Here is a 22356-nt window from a genome sequence, read left to right on the forward strand (position 1 = left end):
TAATGATGTAAAGGTCAGTTCAACCACAAGCGCTGGAAGAGGGTCCCTCTTGCAGACATCTTCCGGTGGAATTCTCCAATATTTCCTCTCCAGAGGATTTTTGGAGTTTTTTTCCTTGTTGACAAGAGGTTGCTGGTCTGACCAGATAAGTTTCCTTTATTTTTTTTCAAGTTTTTTCAATGTCACAGAAACCTTTATGATTGTAAGGTCAATTCAACAGCAAGCCCTGGAAGAGGGTCCCTCTTGCAGACATCTTCCCTTGGATTTCTCCAATGTTTCCTCTCCAGAGGATTTCTGGAGTTTTTTCCTTGTTGACAAGAGGTTGCTGGTCTGACCAGATAAGTTTCCTTAATTTATTTTTTTTCAAGGTTTTTAAATGTCACAGAAACCTTTATGATGTAAAAGTCAGATCAACCGCAAGCCCTGGAAGAGGGTCGCTCTTGCAGACATCTTCCCGTGGAATTCTCCAATGTTTCCTTGCCATAGGATTTTTGGTGATTTTTCCTTGTTGAGATGATGTTGCTGGCCTGACCAGATAAGTTTCCTTTATTTATTTTTTTCAAGTTTTTTAAATGTCACAGAAACCTTAATGATGTAAAGGTCAGTTCAACCACAAGCGCTGGAAGAGGGTCCCTCTTGCAGACATCTTCCCGTGGAATTCTCCAATATTTCCTCTCCAGAGGATTTTTGGAGTTTTTTCCTTGTTGACAAGAGGTTGCTGGCCTGACCAGATAAGTTTCCTTTATTTATTTTTTTTCAAGGTTTTTAAATGTCACAGAAACCTTTATGATGTAAAAGTCAGATCAACCGCAAGCCCTGGAAGAGGGTCGCTCTTGCAGAAATCTTCCCTTGGAATTCTCCAATGTTTCCTTGCCATAGGATTTTTGGAGTTTTTTCCTTGTTGACAAGAGGTTGCTGGTCTGACCAGATAAGTTTCCTTTATTTTTTTTTCAAGTTTTTTCAATGTCACAGAAACCTTTATGATTGTAAGGTCAATTCAACAGCAAGCCCTGGAAGAGGGTCCGTCTTGCAGACATCGTCCCTTGGATTTCTCCAATGTTTCCTCTCCAGAGGATTTCTGGAGTTTTTTTCCTTGTTGACAAGAGGTTGCTGGTCTGACCAGGTAAGTTTCCTTTTTCTTTAAAGTGTAGCAGTTACTTCTATGATTGTAAGTACAGGTCACCCACAAGCCCTGGAGGAGGGTCCGCCGTGACAACTTTTTCTTTTGGAATTTTCCGGTGATTCGTCTTCACAGGATTTTGGAATTTCTCCTTCTCCACACGAGATTAATTTTCTGTCCAGAGAAGTTTCCTTACTCTATTATTTAGCTTTTTAGATTTTGAAGCATTACAGAAACCTGTATGATTGTAAGGTCAGTTCAATGGCAAGCCCTGGAAGAGGGTCCCTCTTGCCAACATCTTCCCTTGGATTTCTCCAATTTTTCCTCCCCAGGGGATTTTTGGTGATTTTTCCTTGTTGACAAGAGGTTGCTGGCCTGACCAGATAAGTTTCCTTTATTTATTTTTTTTCAAGTTTTTTAAATGTCACAGAAACCTTTATGATGTAAAGGTCAGTTCAACCACAAGCGCTGGAAGAGGGTCCCTCTTGCAGACATCTTCCCGTGGAATTCTCCAATGTTTCCTTGCCATAGGATTTTTGGAGTTTTTTCCTTGTTGACAAGAGGTTGCTGGTCTGACCAGATAAGTTTCCTTTATTTTTTTTCAAGTTTTTTAAATGTCACAGAAACCTTTATGATGTAAAGGTCAGTTCAACCACAAGCGCTGGAAGAGGGTCCCTCTTGCAGACATCTTCCGGTGGAATTCTCCAATATTTCCTCTCCAGAGGATTTTTGGAGTTTTTTCCTTGTTGACAAGAGGTTGCTGGTCTGACCAGATAAGTTTCCTTTATTTTTTTTTCAAGTTTTTTAAATGTCACAGAAACCTTTATGATGTAAAGGTCAGTTCAACCACAAGCGCTGGAAGAGGGTCCCTCTTGCAGACATCTTCCGGTGGAATTCTCCAATATTTCCTCTGCCAGAGGATTTTTGGAGTTTTTTTCTTGTTGACAAGAGGTTGCTGGTCTGACCAGATAAGTTTCCTTTATTTTTTTTCAAGTTTTTTAAATGTCACAGAAACCTTTATGATTGTAAGGTCAATTCAACAGCAAGCCCTGGAAGAGGGTCCCTCTTGCAGACATCTTCCCTTGGATTTCTCCAATGTTTCCTCTCCAGAGGATTTCTGGAGTTTTTTCCTTGTTGACAAGAGGTTGCTGGTCTGACCAGATAAGTTTCCTTAATTTATTTTTTTTCAAGGTTTTTAAATGTCACAGAAACCTTTATGATGTAAAAGTCAGATCAACCGCAAGCCCTGGAAGAGGGTCGCTCTTGCAGACATCTTCCCGTGGAATTCTCCAATGTTTCCTTGCCATAGGATTTTTGGTGATTTTTCCTTGTTGAGATGATGTTGCTGGCCTGACCAGATAAGTTTCCTTTATTTATTTTTTTCAAGTTTTTTAAATGTCACAGAAACCTTAATGATGTAAAGGTCAGTTCAACCACAAGCGCTGGAAGAGGGTCCCTCTTGCAGACATCTTCCCGTGGAATTCTCCAATATTTCCTCTCCAGAGGATTTTTGGAGTTTTTTCCTTGTTGACAAGAGGTTGCTGGCCTGACCAGATAAGTTTCCTTTATTTATTTTTTTTCAAGGTTTTTAAATGTCACAGAAACCTTTATGATGTAAAAGTCAGATCAACCGCAAGCCCTGGAAGAGGGTCGCTCTTGCAGAAATCTTCCCTTGGAATTCTCCAATGTTTCCTTGCCATAGGATTTTTGGAGTTTTTTCCTTGTTGACAAGAGGTTGCTGGTCTGACCAGATAAGTTTCCTTTATTTTTTTTTCAAGTTTTTTCAATGTCACAGAAACCTTTATGATTGTAAGGTCAATTCAACAGCAAGCCCTGGAAGAGGGTCCGTCTTGCAGACATCGTCCCTTGGATTTCTCCAATGTTTCCTCTCCAGAGGATTTCTGGAGTTTTTTTCCTTGTTGACAAGAGGTTGCTGGTCTGACCAGGTAAGTTTCCTTTTTCTTTAAAGTGTAGCAGTTACTTCTATGATTGTAAGTACAGGTCACCCACAAGCCCTGGAGGAGGGTCCGCCGTGACAACTTTTTCTTTTGGAATTTTCCGGTGATTCGTCTTCACAGGATTTTGGAATTTCTCCTTCTCCACACGAGATTAATTTTCTGTCCAGAGAAGTTTCCTTACTCTATTATTTAGCTTTTTAGATTTTGAAGCATTACAGAAACCTGTATGATTGTAAGGTCAGTTCAATGGCAAGCCCTGGAAGAGGGTCCCTCTTGCCAACATCTTCCCTTGGATTTCTCCAATTTTTCCTCCCCAGGGGATTTTTGGTGATTTTTCCTTGTTGACAAGAGGTTGCTGGCCTGACCAGATAAGTTTCCTTTATTTATTTTTTTTTCAAGTTTTTTAAATGTCACAGAAACCTTTATGATGTAAAGGTCAGTTCAACCACAAGCGCTGGAAGAGGGTCCCTCTTGCAGACATCTTCCGGTGGAATTCTCCAATGTTTCCTCTGCCAGAGGATTTTTGGAGTTTTTTCCTTGTTGACAAGAGGTTGCTGGTCTGACCAGATAAGTTTCCTTTATTTTTTTTTCAAGTTTTTTTAAATGTCACAGAAACCTTAATGATGTAAAGGTCAGTTCAACCACAAGCGCTGGAAGAGGGTCCCTCTTGCAGACATCTTCCGGTGGAATTCTCCAATGTTTCCTTGCCATAGGATTTTTGGAGTTTTTTCCTTGTTGACAAGAGGTTGCTGGTCTGACCAGATAAGTTTTCCTTTATTTATTTTTTCAAGTTTTTTAAATGTCACAGAAACCTTTATGATGTAAAGGTCAGTTCAACCAGCAAGCGCTGGAAGAGGGTCCCTCTTGCAGACATCTTCCGGTGGAATTCTCCAATATTTCCTCTCCAGAGGATTTTTGGAGTTTTTTCCTTGTTGACAAGAGGTTGCTGGTCTGACCAGATAAGTTTCCTTTATTTATTTTTTTCAAGTTTTTTAAATGTCACAGAAACCTTTATGATGTAAAGGTCAGTTCAACCAGCAAGCCCTGGAAGAGGGTCCCTCTTGCAGACATCTTCCCTTGGAATTCTCCAATGTTTCCTCTGCCAGAGGATTTTGGAGTTTTTTCCTTGTTGACAAGAGGTTGCTGGTCTGACCAGATAAGTTTCCTTTATTTTTTTTTCAAGTTTTTTCAATGTCACAGAAACCTTTATGATTGTAAGGTCAATTCAACAGCAAGCCCTGGAAGAGGGTCCCTCTTGCAGACATCGTCCCTTGGATTTCTCCAATGTTTCCTCTCCAGAGGATTTCTGGAGTTTTTTTCCTTGTTGACAAGAGGTTGCTGGTCTGACCAGGTAAGTTTCCTTTTTCTTTAAAGTGTAGCAGTTACTTCTATGATTGTAAGTACAGGTCACCCACAAGCCCTGGAGGAGGGTCCGCCGTGACAACTTTTTCTTTTGGAATTTTCCGGTGATTCGTCTTCACAGGATTTTGGAATTTCTCCTTCTCCACACGAGATTAATTTTCTGTCCAGAGAAGTTTCCTTACTCTATTATTTAGCTTTTTAGATTTTGAAGCATTTGTCGTCAGATCTGCCTTCTTTAACCTGCTAAGGATAAATCAGGACCAGCTCTCCGTTTCTTAGGGTTAGATTCTATCTGCCTATTAGCGGTTTATCTAACAGGTTTCAGCAGAATGATTAAGCTGGTGTCGAGGAATACTCGCCTAGGTTCTTACTGTCTACTTCCAAACGCTTTACCCTTCTTACTCTGATATGCAGCCCTGCTAAGTAGCCTAAGTAACCAAGCAACCTATCAGTCACGTCTGTTAACGACAGCTTTCCTCTTATTTCTGTTTGCACTTGGTGATATTCCTAGGTTAGTTTTAGAGGTTAGGAACAGAAAACCTCAAGGGTAAGATTTTAAAGTTATTATTAGGACTAAAGCAACCTTTAGGAACCTCTTAGTTCTAATGCACACAATAGACTTAACTTTTTACTAGCATGCAAAGCTTATGAATTGTAAAAAATACATTAATCTTCTCTTTAAATGCAATATAGCGTTTTATTGAATAAATTCAGCAAGGGCATAGCATCAGTTCTTGATTAAGCAATAACAAATATAACTAAAACAAATCAATTACACTAAGAATTATTAAAACTGAGCCTTTCTAAGTATCTTCTCTAATCAGTATATTTTGGGAGACAGAGAGAACGGGCAACTTGGCCTTAGCTGCCACGCCCGATGTCTGACCTGCGTCTGGACGAACTCAGTAGTGGATCTGGAAACCCCGTACAAGGTCTCTTTCGGTCCAAAAATTGTTGTTCCTCGGCAGGGGGAGCAGGAAAAGTCCCAAAAAAGCCAATCTTGGTCTTGCAGATGTCTTTAGGAGCAGAAGCTGGAACGGTGGTGAGGAAGCCCCGATGACCTGGGCAGATGAGCGGTGGTGGAAAGTCCCCGACTCTCCCGTCTCTCTGGGTGAGGGCAGCCTCCAGCTGTCGTCTCCGATACCGTCTTCCCCTCTTTGGCTCGGCGGCTGTTCTTCTTTCTTCTCTTCTTGGTGACTCTGTAGACCGACTGGAACTTTTCTTCATCAGCAGAGTTTGGTCTTCTTTTCTTGAACAAAGTCCGGAGAACTTTTCTTCCAGCGATGTCCTCAAAGAACTCTGGCAGGCTTAACCCAGTGTTAAGCCCCTCGACGTCTCCAACAACTCAGAGAACTCCGAGAACTCCGAATACTTTGTCTCTGTCTCCTCTTTTTATACAGTTATCTCTCAATACACACCCAGTGTCTGAGGGCTCAGTTGCCTAGTCATGGTGATTCATTGTCACATTCCCAATACACACACATTGAATATACTCTGATTACATTACATTTCAGAAGGATTACACATGATTTCTAATACCCATACTTGGGACTGCATCCTGCATGAGATCATTGCACTTATTAACCATTACAAGGATTTACCATATTTGGAACAACATTTTGTAAGTCAAAATCATTGCCCTGTAGAGGCTAAGCATTGCTCAACATTGGGTAACACTCTAGTTCCTCTTTTCTAGTAAGTGCGCAGTTTAAAATCAACTTCCTCTTTTCAGACACAGTACTTGTCACACATAATCATTCCTTTAAATCACTGCATTTGCTTGATCACACAACATGCTTCACATTTAATATTTCAATCATGAACAAATCATTTTACTGTTAAACATTTCATAAAAGATCACCTGTTTAATCATTCACATCTATCTTATTCAAACACTTCAGTATTTCAAAAATAAGCCTCAGGTTACAAAAATCACTGCTCAGCTTAAGCATAATCACTTGGTTACATTATGTGGTTTCTTCAGATAGATCTTTATTGGTCTGCTGTTTTGATGAACGTGCTTAGGACTTTTGTTACCTCTTAACCTTGGTTGTTTCTGGGATCTCAAAACTAGGCCCCATTCGACACCCCCTTCTTGAGATCACAGGTAGCAACCACAGGTCACTACAGGTCGGTGTAGATCAGCTCGTCGTCATCTGGAGCATGTATGTCGAGCATATCATTTACTGGAACCAGGGCGTCATCGGTGCTGATGGTAACAACCTCTCCAATGATCTCTGGTTCTTCTTCGACGATGAATGGTGCTGGTGAACCCTCCCAGGCGTCGACGATACTCATATCGGCCAGGTCGAGATCAGCGAACCGCACTCTTGTTGCCCTCTCTGCCCCCGTGGATGGTTGGATTGGATCCGGTGTCGGTGTCACTTCATCCCCTGGGAGAGGTACGGGCCTCAATGTTGTCTCCAGTGCTTCCAACAGCTCGCGGAGTGTCTCATCTTGGGCCTGCTGTATCTCTGCCAAGGTAGTTGGTCGAGCTGGGACGTCTGCACCCGGTTCCACAGTAGGATTGACCACTGCGACGGGGCGAGGTGATGGTGGCGGTCTCTGCCATGGCTGCCCAATGGCCACACATTTCCCATCGGCTAGGTGTGTGGTGGAGATGTACTTCTCACCCCAGAGTTGCCAAATCTTCAGGTAGACTGGGTAGTAGATGCCCTCCGGGTACTCTTGATACCAGGACTGGTAGTGCTCTGCCGAACACCACAATGGCTTGGCTGAGGCTTGAATCCCCAGGTGCTCACTCACGGAGATCTCCGGGAGTCGTACAGCCATTTTATCACACAGGACGCCGTCTGCAGAAGTGATGGGGAACGCGGCGTTGTAGCAGGTTTCACACCAAAAGGTTGGCTTCACATCCCAGAGACACTTCTTTTCTTCCAATGTAGCATTACACCTGACACAGGCAGCACTCTTCTGAAATTTTAAGCAGACATAGAAACTTTTCATTCTGTTACTTAGCATTTTTTAGCGTAGCAAGCAAGCAGGCAGGGTGACTTTTAGCTTTGTTTTAGTCAGCCCTGTCATTTTCTTTGGCGCGTCTTTGAGCCAGTGCACTCAACCAAGGCGACCGCAGAGGCAGAACCGGTGGAGTTCTCCCTGGGCTTCGAGCTCTTTCTTGATCCCGGGGGAAGAGAGCCTCGTACAACATGAACCAAACTACTGTGATTACCCCTCTTCTTTCTGGCAGCAGCCAATGCAGGACTGCTGCGATGCCCCAGCCCATGCCCCACAGCGTTATGGCGCCTAGCTTGAGCAGCCAACGCCTTCTTCCTCTTTCTTGCAGCGCCATTGTCATGGTTGTAAGATATGCCAGTAAGATGACTACTAGCACACCCTCGTAAGCTGCGCTGATCCACTTCAGGGCATCGTAGAACACAGCAGCAGAATCTAATCCTGCCCAGATGATTATGGCTGCCCCTTTTACCAGTCCTACCCGGGTCGTGTCAATTCTGGTGCGCCCCTGGATATAGGTCATGAATAGGGACAGGGTAAATTTGCCATATTTCTTGTAGAGGTTGATGAAGGCTATTTTTAAGAGCCCTAAGATCAGGGTGGTGACTCTTAATGGCTGATCTAGCGCCCATACGCCCATGCAGCAGTAGATGAGCCAGGTGAATTCAATCGCCCAGAACTCCACACATCCTTCGAAGCTTGCTCTATCGCAGGATAGAATGGAGTCACTTACATTGTAGCGAGTCAAGTTGGTATTTGGTGAGGGGGATGCCATGGTTCTTGTTTTCTTCGTAGGGTGAGGTCGCTCTCTTGTTCTGCTCTGGTTCTGTTGTCAGCGGTTTGAGTCCGGGGAGTGCAATGGCTAGGGCGCGTCGGTACTTCTCTTTTTACAGTTGAGTCCACGCCTCTTCCTGGAGGAGTGGTTTCAGAGGTCCCTCCCCCTTCTTGGCGTGGCCTTTCTTCTGGCAGGAAGTGAAGGCTGTCTGGACTCCGCCTTTCACGACTGCATAGATTATGACTATTGTGAGGATCACGGCCAATATCATCAGCAAATATGGCCACAGCCAGGTGAACAGGGTCTTGATCCAGCTTCCTACAACTGAAAACCCTTCTTCAATGGTCTCAACCACAGTTTCTACTGCAGTCTCGAACGTTCCTTTTACCTTCAACTTGGTCCTCTCCCACCAGGTGCATTCGTGCTCTTGTTTGCCTTGGCCGCAATGCATCCAGTGTTCTTCTGGCGAGTGACAGGTCCCGTTGTTGTAGATTCTGTTGGGGCCCAACCACTCAAACCCCTTGATTTCTTTTCCCTCACAGAGGCTCTTTCTGAAGGCATGCCCCTCTGCTACTCCGATGGTGGGATCCGTCACATGTGGAATGATCTTTCCGTTGACTTCTTTTCTGTCCATCATCTGATGTCCTAGGATAGCTTTGGCGCACCCTACCCCTGTAGGGATAGCTCGTCTCCACTTTCCTTGCTGTTTAACCCATTTTACCTCTAACCCATAACTGGGATATTCTTCACCATAATGGCTCTGACAGTGGTCTTCCCATCCTGGAACCTCTTGGCAATGCTGTCTGGCTAGGCCGATGGTACAGGTCGTGTTGGCTTTATCGCACACCATACTCCATGGCCTTGGGCTGACGTAGGGTTCAGGTCGGCTCCATGGCCCCGGCCAAATGTCCTGGTCTCTGGAATAGACTGTAGCCAAATATTGATACTTTACCCAGTAGTTGTTGGTTTGTGCTAGGCAGGGAACGACCCAATCTCTGACTTCTTGCTTCTGCAGGCCCCACCAGGTAGAGGTCTCACTTCTGGTGTGTCCTTCTTTCCAGGCCTGTAGAATGCCTTTCACTGTCTCATTAGCCGTCAGTCCGCTGCAATTGTAGGTCCATGTGCCGTAGTACTTGGTCCATATTTGCCACAATGGACATCTGGGTGAAGCACCGTTACTCACGTACTCTTCCCCATCCAATGCTTCAACTGCTTTTTTAACTACACACTTGTCGATTTTTTCAAAGTCTCCGCTGGGAACTGTCATCAGTTCTGGTGGTGTAGGGAGCTTCTGGACGTACATATCTGTCTGTGTTGGTCCTGCTAGGCCCAGACCCGTTCGTGCATAGCCTCTCTGGAATGCTCCTCTGAAGTGCTTCAGTGGAACAATCCATAACCATGGCAAGGTGTCGTTGAGCCAATCTTCATGGTGCGCACGCGGCTGGGGTCCATACATGCCTTTACTCACGTAGAACATCAAGTGTGTAGCTGGTGTAATTACCAAGTAATTCTGGGTTTTACATTCAGTGAGTACGTTCCAGTAACAAGGGTTCAAAACCATGAACTTGTTTTTTATACAGTCAACTATCAGCTCCTTGTGGCGTGATCGGTACTTGCTACGGTCTCTTGGTTGGAAATCAGGATCCACTACTTGTATGGTGGCTTTTTGAGTGGGTGTACTCACCACTGGTGCCGGTGTTACCGAGGCAGAACTTGATTCTGTCGCGATGGTGGTTGGAGGTTGGGTAATATTTTTCAGGACATCTGTTTTTGTTGTAGGCTGTGCAGTCTCACATGTGAAGTTGTAGTATCCCCAAAACATCCCTCCTAACGGGAGTATAGTGGTACAGGTCTCGTTCTTGAGGTGTGCTGCATACACAACTTCGGGTTTCCAGTAGCCTTGTCTCGCATTTCCTGGCCATGAAACACAAGCTACTGTGCAATACCATCGAGGGGTATTCAGTTCTGGTTGAATCCAATTACACTGACCTGACCTGGTGCTGGTTCCATTTCTGACCCAATATTGGATCCCCATCTCTGTTGGGTAGGTTTGCCATCCCTCTATCATTGTAGTCCCATTGGTCAGGTTCTCAGCTTGGATTAATTCTTTCCAGGTCAGCAGGGAGGTCAGTTTTCAGTGGCGTTTGATCCTATCGTCCCAATCCAGGTTAGGATGTCGTCAGTGATGTTCCGGCCTGGCGGTCTTCTCTTGGACTGGTCCCAGCAGACTCATCACTTCCAACAGGGTCGTCTGGTTGGTGTTGTTCCCCCAGGCTTGTAGTTTAGGCAGGAACAAATTTCTTGGTTGTGCCTCTCCGCAGGTCTGGGTGAATCTCTTTGTAGCAGTGTAGTCGACTAGAGCATGGGCCTCTGTCCATGGTTCTTGTCCAACCACATATATTATTGCTAGGACCGCTACACATCCTAGCATTACTGCAAAAACTTTGATCGCTTGACATATCCAAATCCTTTTACCTTTCCGTGGTCGATGCCTGAGTTGTGGGTGCCGCTCGTCCGTTTCGAATTCTGTTTTTGGACTCATTGTTTCTTCCCTTTGCAAGGGAGGATGCGTTTCCTCGGCCGAAACCCTCTTGGTTGGGGTCGGGGTTTCTTCTTTCTCAAGGATATTACTTGAATAGGAGCTGGGTACAGTATGTTACCTTCTTCGTCCTCGACGACTCTTCCTTTGAGTAACTTGAGATAGAGTGGAGCGGGGTACTTATCTATTCTTGGGTCCAGCCCACGCCACACCCACTTCCACACTGCGACACGTAGTTCGTCTGGTTCTGGCAGGGGTCCTTCGCAGAGCCTTGTGAAACTGTTGTACTGATCCACTTTCAGCCCTAATCTGGCCTCGGCATAGGGGCTCAGTTGTTCGTCCGGGTGTTGGAGTGATCTTGCTGCGTCTCGCACTTGTGACAACTCGGCATACAGGGGTTCCCCTCTGTGTGTTACCAACTCCGTCACGAATATACGTCGGTCGTGTGGATACCAGCACCCTTGGTTGACGCGCAGCATGGCTCCTTCTCCTGTGGGAGGAAGTCGCTTGTTTCTGTCATAGTCTCCTGTGTACACCTCCTTCTCATAATGGATGGGACGCAGGTGCAGGGTCTGGTTCTCAATGACATACCTTCCTTATGTGCTATCCGTCGTCTCTTCTGTCTGTGCATGTAGGGGCTGTTGGTCCAAATCACGAGTTCTCCCAATCTGATTTCAACATACTGGTCTCGCACAGAGTCAGCATAGTTAGGGCCCCAAACCACCGTGAACTGCTTTTGTGCTATGGAGAGATGGACCGCGTTTAAGATCCAGGGGGATGAGGGTGGACATACCGGTGTAGGCGCCCATCTCCAGCTTTCCATTTCTTCTCCTCTCACTGTGCTTCTTCCGTGCACATTGGATGAAGTCTCCGTGTACTATCCACCTTAGGATGATTGTGCCCGACTCTGACTTTTCAAAGTCTTTATCTCTCCTATACTCAAAATTACTACAGAAATAGTTCACCGTTCCGTATCTCCCATTCTTGTATTGAAAATCCCTCTTGGGGTGAGTTAATTTTATCCTATCATTTTTTCCTTCTAAATATGGCTTCCCATATAAATCTTTCTTTTGTTCTTCTTCTAGCGGCACCTCCATACCTCAGGTCTTTTACTGCTGTTCTGGCTCAGGACTTTGCTTCCGTCGCCCAACTCTTCTGGCAGCTTCTTTTACTCTTGACCAAACACTCTCTTTGTCCTTCTCCCCCTTCTTGGGAGTAGAATCCTCTTCTGGCTTGGGTTCTTCCGCCTTGGATACGTCTGCACCCAACGAGAACACTCCCACGTATGGCACCATGACCATACGCACTCTCACTCTCACCGTCACCGATTGGTCCGGCCTTATGGGCGTGGCCGCCCTTGACACCCAGGAATTCACCACTTGGACACTCCCATCTCGGCGCCAGTCTTCCGGTGTGACGGTGAACACTGCTTCTTTTTCTTTGGTCCTCTGGCCTGGCTGCACCCAGGCGTCTAGACCTGTAACAGTATAGGCCAGGTTTGTCCCCCTGGCACCTTCCTCCCTTGGGACTGGGACAGAGTCTTTCAATGGGATGGATTGATCATTAAACACTTCAGCTACCAATCTTCCCCATGTTGTTAACTCCCATGGTCCTTCCCAGCCGTGGGCTTGTGCCATCTCTCTTTGAGGGTCTGGAATAGATTCCATACCTGACGTATACTTAGGCCCATCTGGGTCTCGATAAACTCTGAACACCAGGGGGACCTGTGTTGTTGCCAGCGGTGGGGTCATCATCTCCGCGGTGGCAGGGTTGTAAGGCCAGGCCCTCTGGACTACTTTCCTCCATAAGGGTTGCTCCTGGTCTTTACCATCACTGCCTTGTATTGGTGGGTATAATGGTGGTGCTGATGGTTCTCCACTCTCTTGGTCTGGAATCTCAGGTACGTAAGCCGATGCTGCTGCTTCTCCCTCATCACCTGTAGTCTCGCTTAGCCCCAACGAGAGAAGTGGGTCGACCATCTTCCTCACCTGCCATCCCTCAGCCACTCCGGCCTGCGATAACTGCCCACATCTTCTCTGGAGGTTGCAGCTGCTGCAGAGGTGGAGGATCTCACCGTCCCACTGACAAACACATTCTGATACCTCTGGTTTTGACCCGCGTAGATCCCACTGGGTGATGATGATCAGCCTGGACAACTTATCCATTCTACATTTTCCGCAGATATATGCATCCATAACCTTGACCGGTTTAGGGTGCATATCCTTCATTTCTTTTCGTCTTGGTTTGACCTTTTCTGGCTTCTCATGCCCTGGTCCTTCCCATCTTAAGGGCAGTGTGGTCGGCTTCCAGCAGACTACACAGGCATTTTCTATCTTCTTCCATTCTAACATCTCTTTCTCATCTGACAGGAGTCCGCTTTTAGCATAATCCAATTTCTTCAGAGCTCTGCCTGCCCAGAGTCCTGTTGCGCTTCTTCGCATGGCAACCACCCCTTTAATGTTGGCCACTTCAATGAAGGGTGGTAAGCCTTGTGTGCTCGTGGCCATGGTTTCTGGTTCTTGGTTTTCTTTAGTCTGGAACTGGCTTCAGCTGCTCCACTCCTTGGATTCCTCCTTTCTTCAGTAAAACTGTGTTACTGTCTAATATTTGCTTTATAATGTCAGGTTTCTCGTATTTGGCTTTAACTGCGGTACCTGTGGGTGCGTCTCTTGCTCTGATCCAGACTCGTTGTCCGACCTGGAATGGTACCTTGGGACTTGGTGCTGCCATCTTATCGTCGGAGCCCCGCCCTATTTCTTCTGACACAAAGGGGCGTTGATTTAGCTCTTCAGAGGGGGAGGGCCTGTCAGCTCGATGTCTGTCGTTCAGGGCCATCCCCACTTCGAGGGCCTTAGTGCTCCAGTCTTTTGAATTGGCGTTTTTCCCTATCCAATTCTTCACTAGCCCTATGGTGCGTTCCACCACCCCATTCGCTTGTGGTGTGTATGGTGGCGAGTAAACTCTCATCACTCCGTGTTGTTGGCACCATGTGTCTACCTTAGCATTCTTGAAGTGTGTCCCATTATCGGTTCTGAGCTCTTTCGGCACTCCTAGGTTCCCACACGTCTGTTCTAGCATGCTAACCACACTATTGCCATTAGCTTTTTTTACTGGTTTAATAACCACATAGCCTGACATAGAGTCCACTAGCACTAAAAGGTATTTCTCACCTCTCTTCCCTGTAACTCCCAGCGGGCCTGCCACGTCCATGCAGACAGATCCCCAGGGAATAGTGCTCTTGATGGTGAGCCCATCTACTCGTTGCCCTCGGCGACCTGCGTTGTATCGACCACATACTTCACAAGCCCTCAGAACACGTCGTACATGGCGCTCTGGAATCCAAAGCTGCTGCTTTTCCAGTTCCCTACGTGTAGGAAGTATGCCCCCATGGCCCAGCGCTTCATGTACGGCCAGCACTACTTCTTCCACGTACTTCTCTGGGACTACCTTTCCTTTAGGTGTCTTGTCCCATTCCTCGATTCCGACAAAGACAATTTTCCTCATTTGGACGAAACGATCTACCTCATCGTTCCCCTTCCAATGGTCTCCCTCTTTGGTATGGGCCTTCTGGTGCATCACCTCGAGGTCCATGTTCATCCGAAGCTCGGCAATCTTCTTCCACAAGTCTCGGTGCGCTACTGTCTTCCCTTTAGCGGTCTCGAACCCGTTTTCTTCCCAAATGGCGAGGTCTTCGTTCAGCGCTTGTGCACAATAGGAGCTGTCGGTGATTATTCTGGCCCTTTTTACCTTTCTTTTCTCCATTTCCAGCAGTCCTTCTAGAACTGCCGTTACTTCACCTGCTTGTGCGCTGCCCTCTGTTCTTCCCTTTTGCCGGTAGCGTTCCTTGTCTCCCTGCTTAAGGATGAAGCCCCAATAGGCAGTGCTGTCAGGTCCTTTTCTTGATCCGTCGGTGTATAGGGCCCACTCGTACGGTTCCTTCTCTTCACCCTCTAGTTTGGCTGGTTTCTTGCTCACCGGTTGTGCTGGTCCAATTTCGAGGTCTGGATCTAATAGTATATCTTCCCATCTTCCCCATCTCGCATTGGTCGCTTTGGTACTTTCAACAGTGGCTTTCCTCAGGAACCGGTGTACCTGGCTTTGGGTGTTGACCTTGATACCTTGGCCTTGCGCTAGGTCCTTCAGGGCACTCCAATATCTTGCCAGGACTGCCAGTTCTTTTTCTTCTGGGGGATACTTCTTCTCCACTGAGGTCAGAGTGTAGCTCCACAGGGCAACTATGCCTGCTCCCTCGTTACTGACCTTAACCACTGCATCGTCTTCTTCACAACTCGTCTCAGCTACCAGTCTGGATGTTAGACTCCTGGGTTCCAACCTTAGGGCTCCTTGGATTGCCTTCTTCAGTTCTTCCAGATGATTTTGGTCCATGGCTGTCCATGTCCAATTTTTGCTGTTTTTCTGTTCCGACTGATCCTCTGCTTTCCGTAGCTTTGCATACAACGGTCTGGCATACCTCTGGTACCCGGGAACGTGGTCTCTCACGTAGTTACACAGTCCTAGGATTTGTTGAAGTTCCTTCAGTGATGTTGGGGGTCGGATCTGGTCCAGCTTCTCTCGATATCCCTCAGACACTCCTAGGTCGGTCGCGACCTGGAATCCCAGATAGTTTACCTGAAACTGGCCAAACTGACATTTCTTCAGGTTCAGCTTCAATCCTGCAGCGGTCAGTTTCTCGATTATCTTTTGCAGCTTCTCTAGGTGTTCTTCTTCTGTATCGTCTGCAATGAACACATCGTCGATGTAGATTGTTGCTCCCAGTCCTTGCAGGATGTCCATAACAGCTGCTTGGAATACATTTGGGGAGTTCTTGAAGCCTTGGGGTAGCCGAGTCCACACATAAGCTCTACCCTTATGTGTAAACGCTGTCTTGCCTTGAGAGGTCTTGGCTAGTCTTAGGGAGAAAAATCCATTGGCTAGGTCAATGCAGGACTTGTATTTCTTAACCTGTAGCGTCTTCAAGGTGCCCTGGGGATTGATCAAACTGGCTTTATTGGCCGTTGTTCGTCGATTGAGGGCTTTGAAGTTGATTACTGGCCTCCATCCTCCGCCTGCCGACTCAGGGCTTCTTCACTGCCTGGATCGGACTGTTGGTTATAGGATTGGGCTCTTCTCGGATTATCCCTAATGCACTCAACTCCTTGACTATCAAGTCCATCTCGTCTACGGCACCGGGATTCAGAGGATATTGGCGGACCGCAGGATGTACTCCTCCGATGATGGTATGGGTGTATTTCTCTCCCAGGTCCCCACAATCATTCTTGAACCTTGCTACCTTGGCTTTTGAAATGATCTCTTTCAATCGCTCTTTTCCTGCAACTGAGAGATCACTTTCCTGGATCTTCTGTGCGGTGACTTCTTCTACATCTACTGGCTTATACCATTCTCTGGGTCGCTGACTCTCTTGCTGAGGTGTAAAGCGAACAAGACGTGCATGCAACTTCTTTATTCGCCACTTCACTGGTTTCTTCTTTCCTTCGGTCTGGTGCAGGTACTTCAGGTCTCTCGTTGTTATCAAGTTGTATGGCCCCTTAACCCATACTATTCCTCTCCAGGTGGCAAATGGAAACTCCTTCACCGTCCCATCAGCCAGCTGGACTCTCAGGTGTCCTTCTGTAGTAAGGCTTTTGCGGGTCATCGACACCTCTGCCCCTGAGTCCACCTAGATAAGGGATTCCCTCCACATCTGTGTAGATTTCATCCCCCCTTCCAGTAGGCATGTTCCAGGGTGACCCGCGCCTTTTCAGCCATTACTTGTCAGGCCCCCGGGCCGCCGCCTGGCGTTTCACCCGGAGGGCCTCCTTCTGTTCTGGGGTTAGCTTACGGTACTCTTCTGGGGAGAGATAGTCGCTCTTCTTCTCCTTGACTCTTCTTTGGGTCCGTTCTTGGTTGGTAGGCCGGTCTGTTCTGCGTCGGTCTTGCAGGTTCTCTTGGTGCTGGTCTGTTGGGTAATGATCTCGGGCGTGCTTCAGGGTTCGACTGCCTTGCTCTTGGTGGAGCCTCTTGTGGTGTCTTGACCTTAGGTGGTTGCTGTCGCGACTCCTTTTCCCTCTTCTCCTTGTAGTAGTTTCTCCTCAGATCCCATCTCTGTACTGCTGCATCTAGTTGAGCCAGATTAGCATCTAGCGGCATGGCGATGAACTCTATTTCATCTCTCTGGCCCTTGGTCAGGGCCCGCAGTGCCTTCACGAATTGCTGCGGGGTGACTTTCTTCTTAGCCTCGTGCCATATCTGGGTGAGAGTCTGTCCCTTGTCCAGCCTCGCTCGCGCTCTATTGAGCCAGGCTTCTGTGTCTTCAGCGTCTTCAAGCACTAGCCGGTTATACTGGTCTTGGGCTGACTCTCCCTCTTCGACTGGGTGTCCTGTCGCATGGCTCAGCCACATCCTTCTGGCCTCTTCGTTGGTTGTCGCACTTTTGACCAACTGCCACTTGTCTTTCAGATAATCTGTTATGGGCTGACTTGGCTCCCGGTCAGTCACCAACATCTTGATCTTTTTGAACTCGGTGAAGCCTTGGACTGGAGTCAACGCGCTCATAGGATTACTGGTGGCTCCCGCTGCAACTGCTGGAGGGTCTTCTCTTTGGGCCTGGGGATAGGGTCTCTCGTCCGGTTCTTCATCAGCTGAGAAGTCCTCCATCATGGCCCTTTCCATTTCTTGTGCATAGCGATGGGCTGCTTTCTTCATTCTCCGGAGCATAACATCATGGGTTATTGCCGTGAAAGCTGTCCTGAAATTAGCCGTCAACTCTTTACAGGCTGCTAGGGACCCGTAGCTAGGCATCATCAATATGTTAGCCCACTCTCCCAGTGTTGCACTTACTGGCAGCGTCTTCTTGTCTTCTGGATGCTCGGCCCAGCCAAGTGGCACGTCGTAGCTGGTCTGACCGATTTCTGGCATGTATGCTTGCCTTTCATCTTTAGTCTTTTATGGGCCCAAAGTTCAGGTCTCTTGCAATTCTCTCTGAGGCTCTTCTTACTGACTGCAGCACTACCGCTTTCTTCTCACCCCTTTCTGGTGGCTGCTCGCATGTCCCTTGGGGGTTGGGGCGTCTGATGGATGACCGATTCCAGCGACTGGTCACCTTCGTCATCTTCGTCGTCGCCTGCTTCGTCACTGCTCACCACGATTTCTTCTTCTGCTTCTTTTCGGCTGCTGCCAAGGTACTGCTGAGTTACCCCAGCTCCAGGGGTGATAGGTGAGATGGCTCGATCACGAACCTTGGGGGTCTTCGGCTCTTCTGTTTCCTTCGGGCCCTGCCTGGTGGTCTGCATGGCTAAGTAATCTCTCTCTGGTTGAGTGGTTTCTTCAGCCTCTTCTTGCTTCCGCAAGTACAGCCTCTGGACCACTGAGCCCGGAGTCGTCTCTGCTTTCCATGCTATCATGGGTTTGCTGGCTGGCCGGCCCTGGGTGTAGCTGTGCTCCTCCCAAGGTGTGCTCTGTGCCTGAGATGACTCACCGGGCGTGGATGCCAGTCTTCCCCTGCGGACCTTCGAAGCGTCAGCCTCTTCTTCCCTCTCTTCGGCCGACCCCCCGGTCTTCTTCCTTGCCTTTATGCCTCTCACCTCTTCTGCCGCTTTACAGGGTTTCAGGACTCGATCTCTTCGCTCTTTACCCTGAGCATGCGAAGTCATGATTACCAACTGCTTGATCTCATTGCAGAGTGGTTGCTCCATCAGCTGGCACCTCACTGCTCTGGTGGCTGCTTGCTCTGCCACCTCCCAAGGCAAAGTGTTGGACCTGATCCCGTCGATGCTGATTACCACTCTTCTGTAGCACAGCTCACTCGCCCTCTTCAGTCCCTTGGCTATGGCCTGTTGCAGCTTTTTTCTGTAGGTCTCAATCTCAATGCCTTCTTTGTATTCTTCTTCTATCACATGTACTACTGCATGATAGTGCAGCCTTCCACCACTGGTTACCACCACAGACCTGGGTCCCTCTGGGCGTCTTCGGTTCTCTTCGCTGGTTTCTTCAGCCTCTCTCTGGTAGCCTTCTCCTGCATTTCTCCGCAGGGCCTTTCTGAAAGTGGTATTTCTGACCTTTAAGGTTGAGGAGGTTATTACCAGTAGAACGTCTGCATGCTGGCCCCATGGGTCCCCTTCGATGTAGTAGGCTGCTGCTCCCATCTGGTTGTGGAACTTGTTCCCTCCTTCTGGTAGTGGTGGCAACTCGGCGAGGGCCCGGTCAGCCCTACTCCAGGCTGCTTCTTCTGCTTCCAGGCCCTTCTTGCGCTTCTCACTGTAAGCTTTGTTAAACTTTTTTAGTGCTTGGACTGCCTCTTCTGTCGCCTGTGCTCGGGCTCTGGTGTCTGGGGTCAGATGGCTGAGGTTCCACGTTGGACTTGGGCAGGGCGTTTGAGCTGGAGGGTTCCATCCGCTGGGTCCGGGGATTTGGGCTGCGCTCGTCTCCGTCAGGTGCTTCGCCTTCCCAGTCGCCTTCCTCATCACTTCCTTGGTTTCCCACCTGGTCGTCTGGCTCCTCTTCCTCCGACTCCGAAGCTGAATCCTGCCTCGTACAAGTACTCTCTCGGTCTTCTTCGGCGGGCAGCCCTTCGCTTCTGGCCTGATACTGATGCATCACTTTCAGATGTTTTCTCAGGTCTTGTTGGATAGAGGTGGCTCTTACTTTGTTGGAAACCAGGACGGCTGTCAGCCCGGTTTTCTTTGGCCAACGCCTTTACTATGGGGTCGTAGCTTGCAGAAGGACTCACCAGCGCAGTCGCCTTGGACATGGGGGCTGCTCGTAGCACCTCCACCAGGTAGTTCGACCACCACATCAACCAATCTTCTACTTCTTGCTTCTTCTTGGGCGGCTTGGCAGGACACTTCAGCACCACTTGCCACTGGTTGTCAACGAACCCCTTGGAGGTGTAGGAGCTGTCTTTTTGGAGGCTCTCTTGCATTTGCGCCTTCAACTCTTCTGTTGCCAGGCTCGGGTTGAAGCCCTGCACATGTTGCTTCACTGCATCTTCCCAGGTGCTCCATCCGTCTCCTGCTAGCACAATCTGGTACCTGTAGGTTGGAGATTTCTTCGGGGTTGGTGCCCTTTTCTTTGCTTCTTCCAGGAACTCTTGGATTCTGGTTTGCTCTACCTCGTCTTGAAGTACCTCTTCTAACTCGTCTTCTTCAGCTGTACGAGCCTCGGTGTCTGGTACCCCTGCGATATCAGGAATCGTCGCCCCGGCGCCCTCGCTGTGGCTCTGGTCGCTAACTTCCATGATCTTTGTCTTTGTCTTTGTCTTTGTCTTCACGAGTCGTCTGCTCCTTCAAAGCCTCTCGTAGGACCTTTGAGTAGGGATGAATGCAGACTCGGTTGGGCTACTCCGCTGCGGCCCTTGGAGATGATCTGGTCTCCTCGTCGCTGCGGGCTTTGTCCTGCGGTGCTCCGTCGCACTTCTCTGCAGGGGTGGTGATCCTGAGTTCCCTCTCAGTCAATCACTTCTCGGCTGTGGATCTTTGGACGGAAGAAACTGCCTTTTCTTCTCCAATCTCCACCCGTCAGGTTCTGGTGACGACTCTAGAAGCCGCCCTGGCTCCCAGAATCTTCTTCTTGACACTGCTGGATTAGCAGTGCCCACCCAGGGACGCCATGTCGTCAGATCTGCCTTCTTTAACCTGCTAAGGATAAATCAGGACCAGCTCTCCGTTTCTTAGGGTTAGATTCTATCTGCCTATTAGCGGTTTATCTAACAGGTTTCAGCAGAATAATTAAGCTGGTGTCGAGGAATACTCGCCTAGGTTCTTACTGTCTACTTCCAAACGCTTTACCCTTCTTACTCTGATATGCAGCCCTGCTAAGTAGCCTAAGTAACCAAGCAACCTATCAGTCACGTCTGTTAACGACAGCTTTCCTCTTATTTCTGTTTGCACTTGGTGATATTCCTAGGTTGGTTTTAGAGGTTAGGAACAGAAAACCTCAAGGGTAAGATTTTAAAGTTATTATTAGGACTAAAGCAACCTTTAGGAAACCTCTTAGTTCTAATGCACACAATAGACTTAACTTTTTACTAGCATGCAAAGCTTATGAATTGTAAATAATACATTAATCTTCTCTTTAAATGCAATATAGCGTTTTATTGAATAAATTCAGCAAGGGCATAGCATCAGTTCTTGATTAAGCAATAACAAATATGACTAAAACAAATCAATTACACTAAAAATTATTAAAACTGAGCCTCTCTAATAATCTTCTCTAATCAGTATAATTTGGGAGACAGAGAGAACGGGCAACTTGGCCTTAGTTGCCACGCCCGATGTCTGACCTGCGTCTGGATGAACTCAGTAGTGGATCTGGAAACCCCGTACAAAGTCTCTTTCGGTCCAAAAATTGTTCTTCCTCGGCAGGGGGAGCAGAAAAAGTCCCAAAAAGCCAATCTTGGTCTTATAGATGTCTTTAGGAGCAGAAGCTGGAACGGTGGTGAGGAAGCCCCGATGACCTGGGCAGATGAACAGTGGTGGAAAGTCCCCGACTCTCCCGTCTCTCTGGGTGAGGGCAGCCTCCAGCTGTCGTCTCCGGATACCGTCTTCCCCTCCTTGGCTCGGCGGCTATTCTTCTTTCTTCTCTTCTTGGTGACTCTGCAGACCGACTGGAACTTTTCTTCATCAGCAGAGTTTGGTCTTCTTTTCTTGAACAAAGTCCGGAGAACTTTTTCCCCCCAGCGATGTCCTCAAAGAACTCTGGCAGGCTTAACCCAGTGTCAAGCCCCTCGACGTCTCCAACAACTCAGAGAACTCCGAGAACTCCGATAAACTCCGAATGCTTTGTCTCTGTCTCCTCTTTTTATACAGCTATCTCTCAATACACACCCAGTGTCTGAGGGCTCAGTTGCCTAGTCATGGTGATTCATTGTCACATTCCCAATACACACACATTGAATATACTCTGATTACATTACATTTCAGAAGGATTACACATGATTTCTAATACCCATACTTGGGTCTGCATGCTGCATGAGATCATTGCACTTATTAACCATTACAAGGATTTACCATATTTGGAACAACATTTTGTAAGTCAAAATCATTGCCCTGTAGAGGCTAAGCATTGCTCAAACATTGGGTAACACTCTAGTTCCTCTTTTCTAGTAAAGTGCGCAGTTTAAAATCAACTTCCTCTTTTCAGACACAGTACTTGTCACACATAATCATTCCTTTAAATCACTGCATTTGCTTGATCACACAACATGCTTTACATTTAATATTTCAATCATGAACAAATCATTTTACTGTTAAACATTTCATAAAAGATCACCCTGTTTAATCATTCACATCTATCTTATTCAAACACTTCAGTATTTCAAAAATAAGCCTCAGGTTATAAAAATCACTGCTCAGCTTAAGCATAATCACTTGGTTACATTATGTGGTTTCTTCAGATAGATCTTTATTGGTCTGCTGTTTTTGATGAACGTGCTTAGGGCTTTTGTTACCTCTTAACCGTGGTTGTTTCTGGGATCTCAAAACTAGGCCCCATTCGACATTCTACATGACAGGAATGTCAGTGAAATCCAAATGCTAAGAATAAACAAGTGATCTGCCTGGTCACAGATCCCACTTTAATCCCAAAATAAAGACTTTGCAAGGAAATGAACTTGAAATATGAGCCACCAGTAAAA

At 47.3% G+C, this 22356-nt stretch overlaps 1 protein-coding gene across 1 annotated transcript; it reads right to left on the minus strand.

Annotated features, from left to right (window-relative positions):
- Positions 1–4658: 4658 nt before the first annotated feature.
- LOC129348495 (uncharacterized) lies at positions 4659–21782 on the minus strand. Its single transcript, XM_055008847.1, has 2 exons — positions 21004–21782; positions 4659–7374 (listed from the first exon to the last, which is right to left on the minus strand). Exon 2 carries the CDS (start codon positions 7231–7233, stop codon positions 6565–6567), a length of 669 nt encoding a protein of 222 aa, XP_054864822.1. The 5' UTR covers positions 7234–7374; positions 21004–21782; the 3' UTR covers positions 4659–6564.
- Positions 21783–22356: the final 574 nt, after the last annotated feature.

This window comes from Amphiprion ocellaris, unplaced genomic scaffold (assembly GCF_022539595.1).
Source record: "Amphiprion ocellaris isolate individual 3 ecotype Okinawa unplaced genomic scaffold, ASM2253959v1 Aocel_unscaffolded294, whole genome shotgun sequence".
Lineage (NCBI taxonomy): Eukaryota > Metazoa > Chordata > Actinopteri > Pomacentridae > Amphiprion > Amphiprion ocellaris.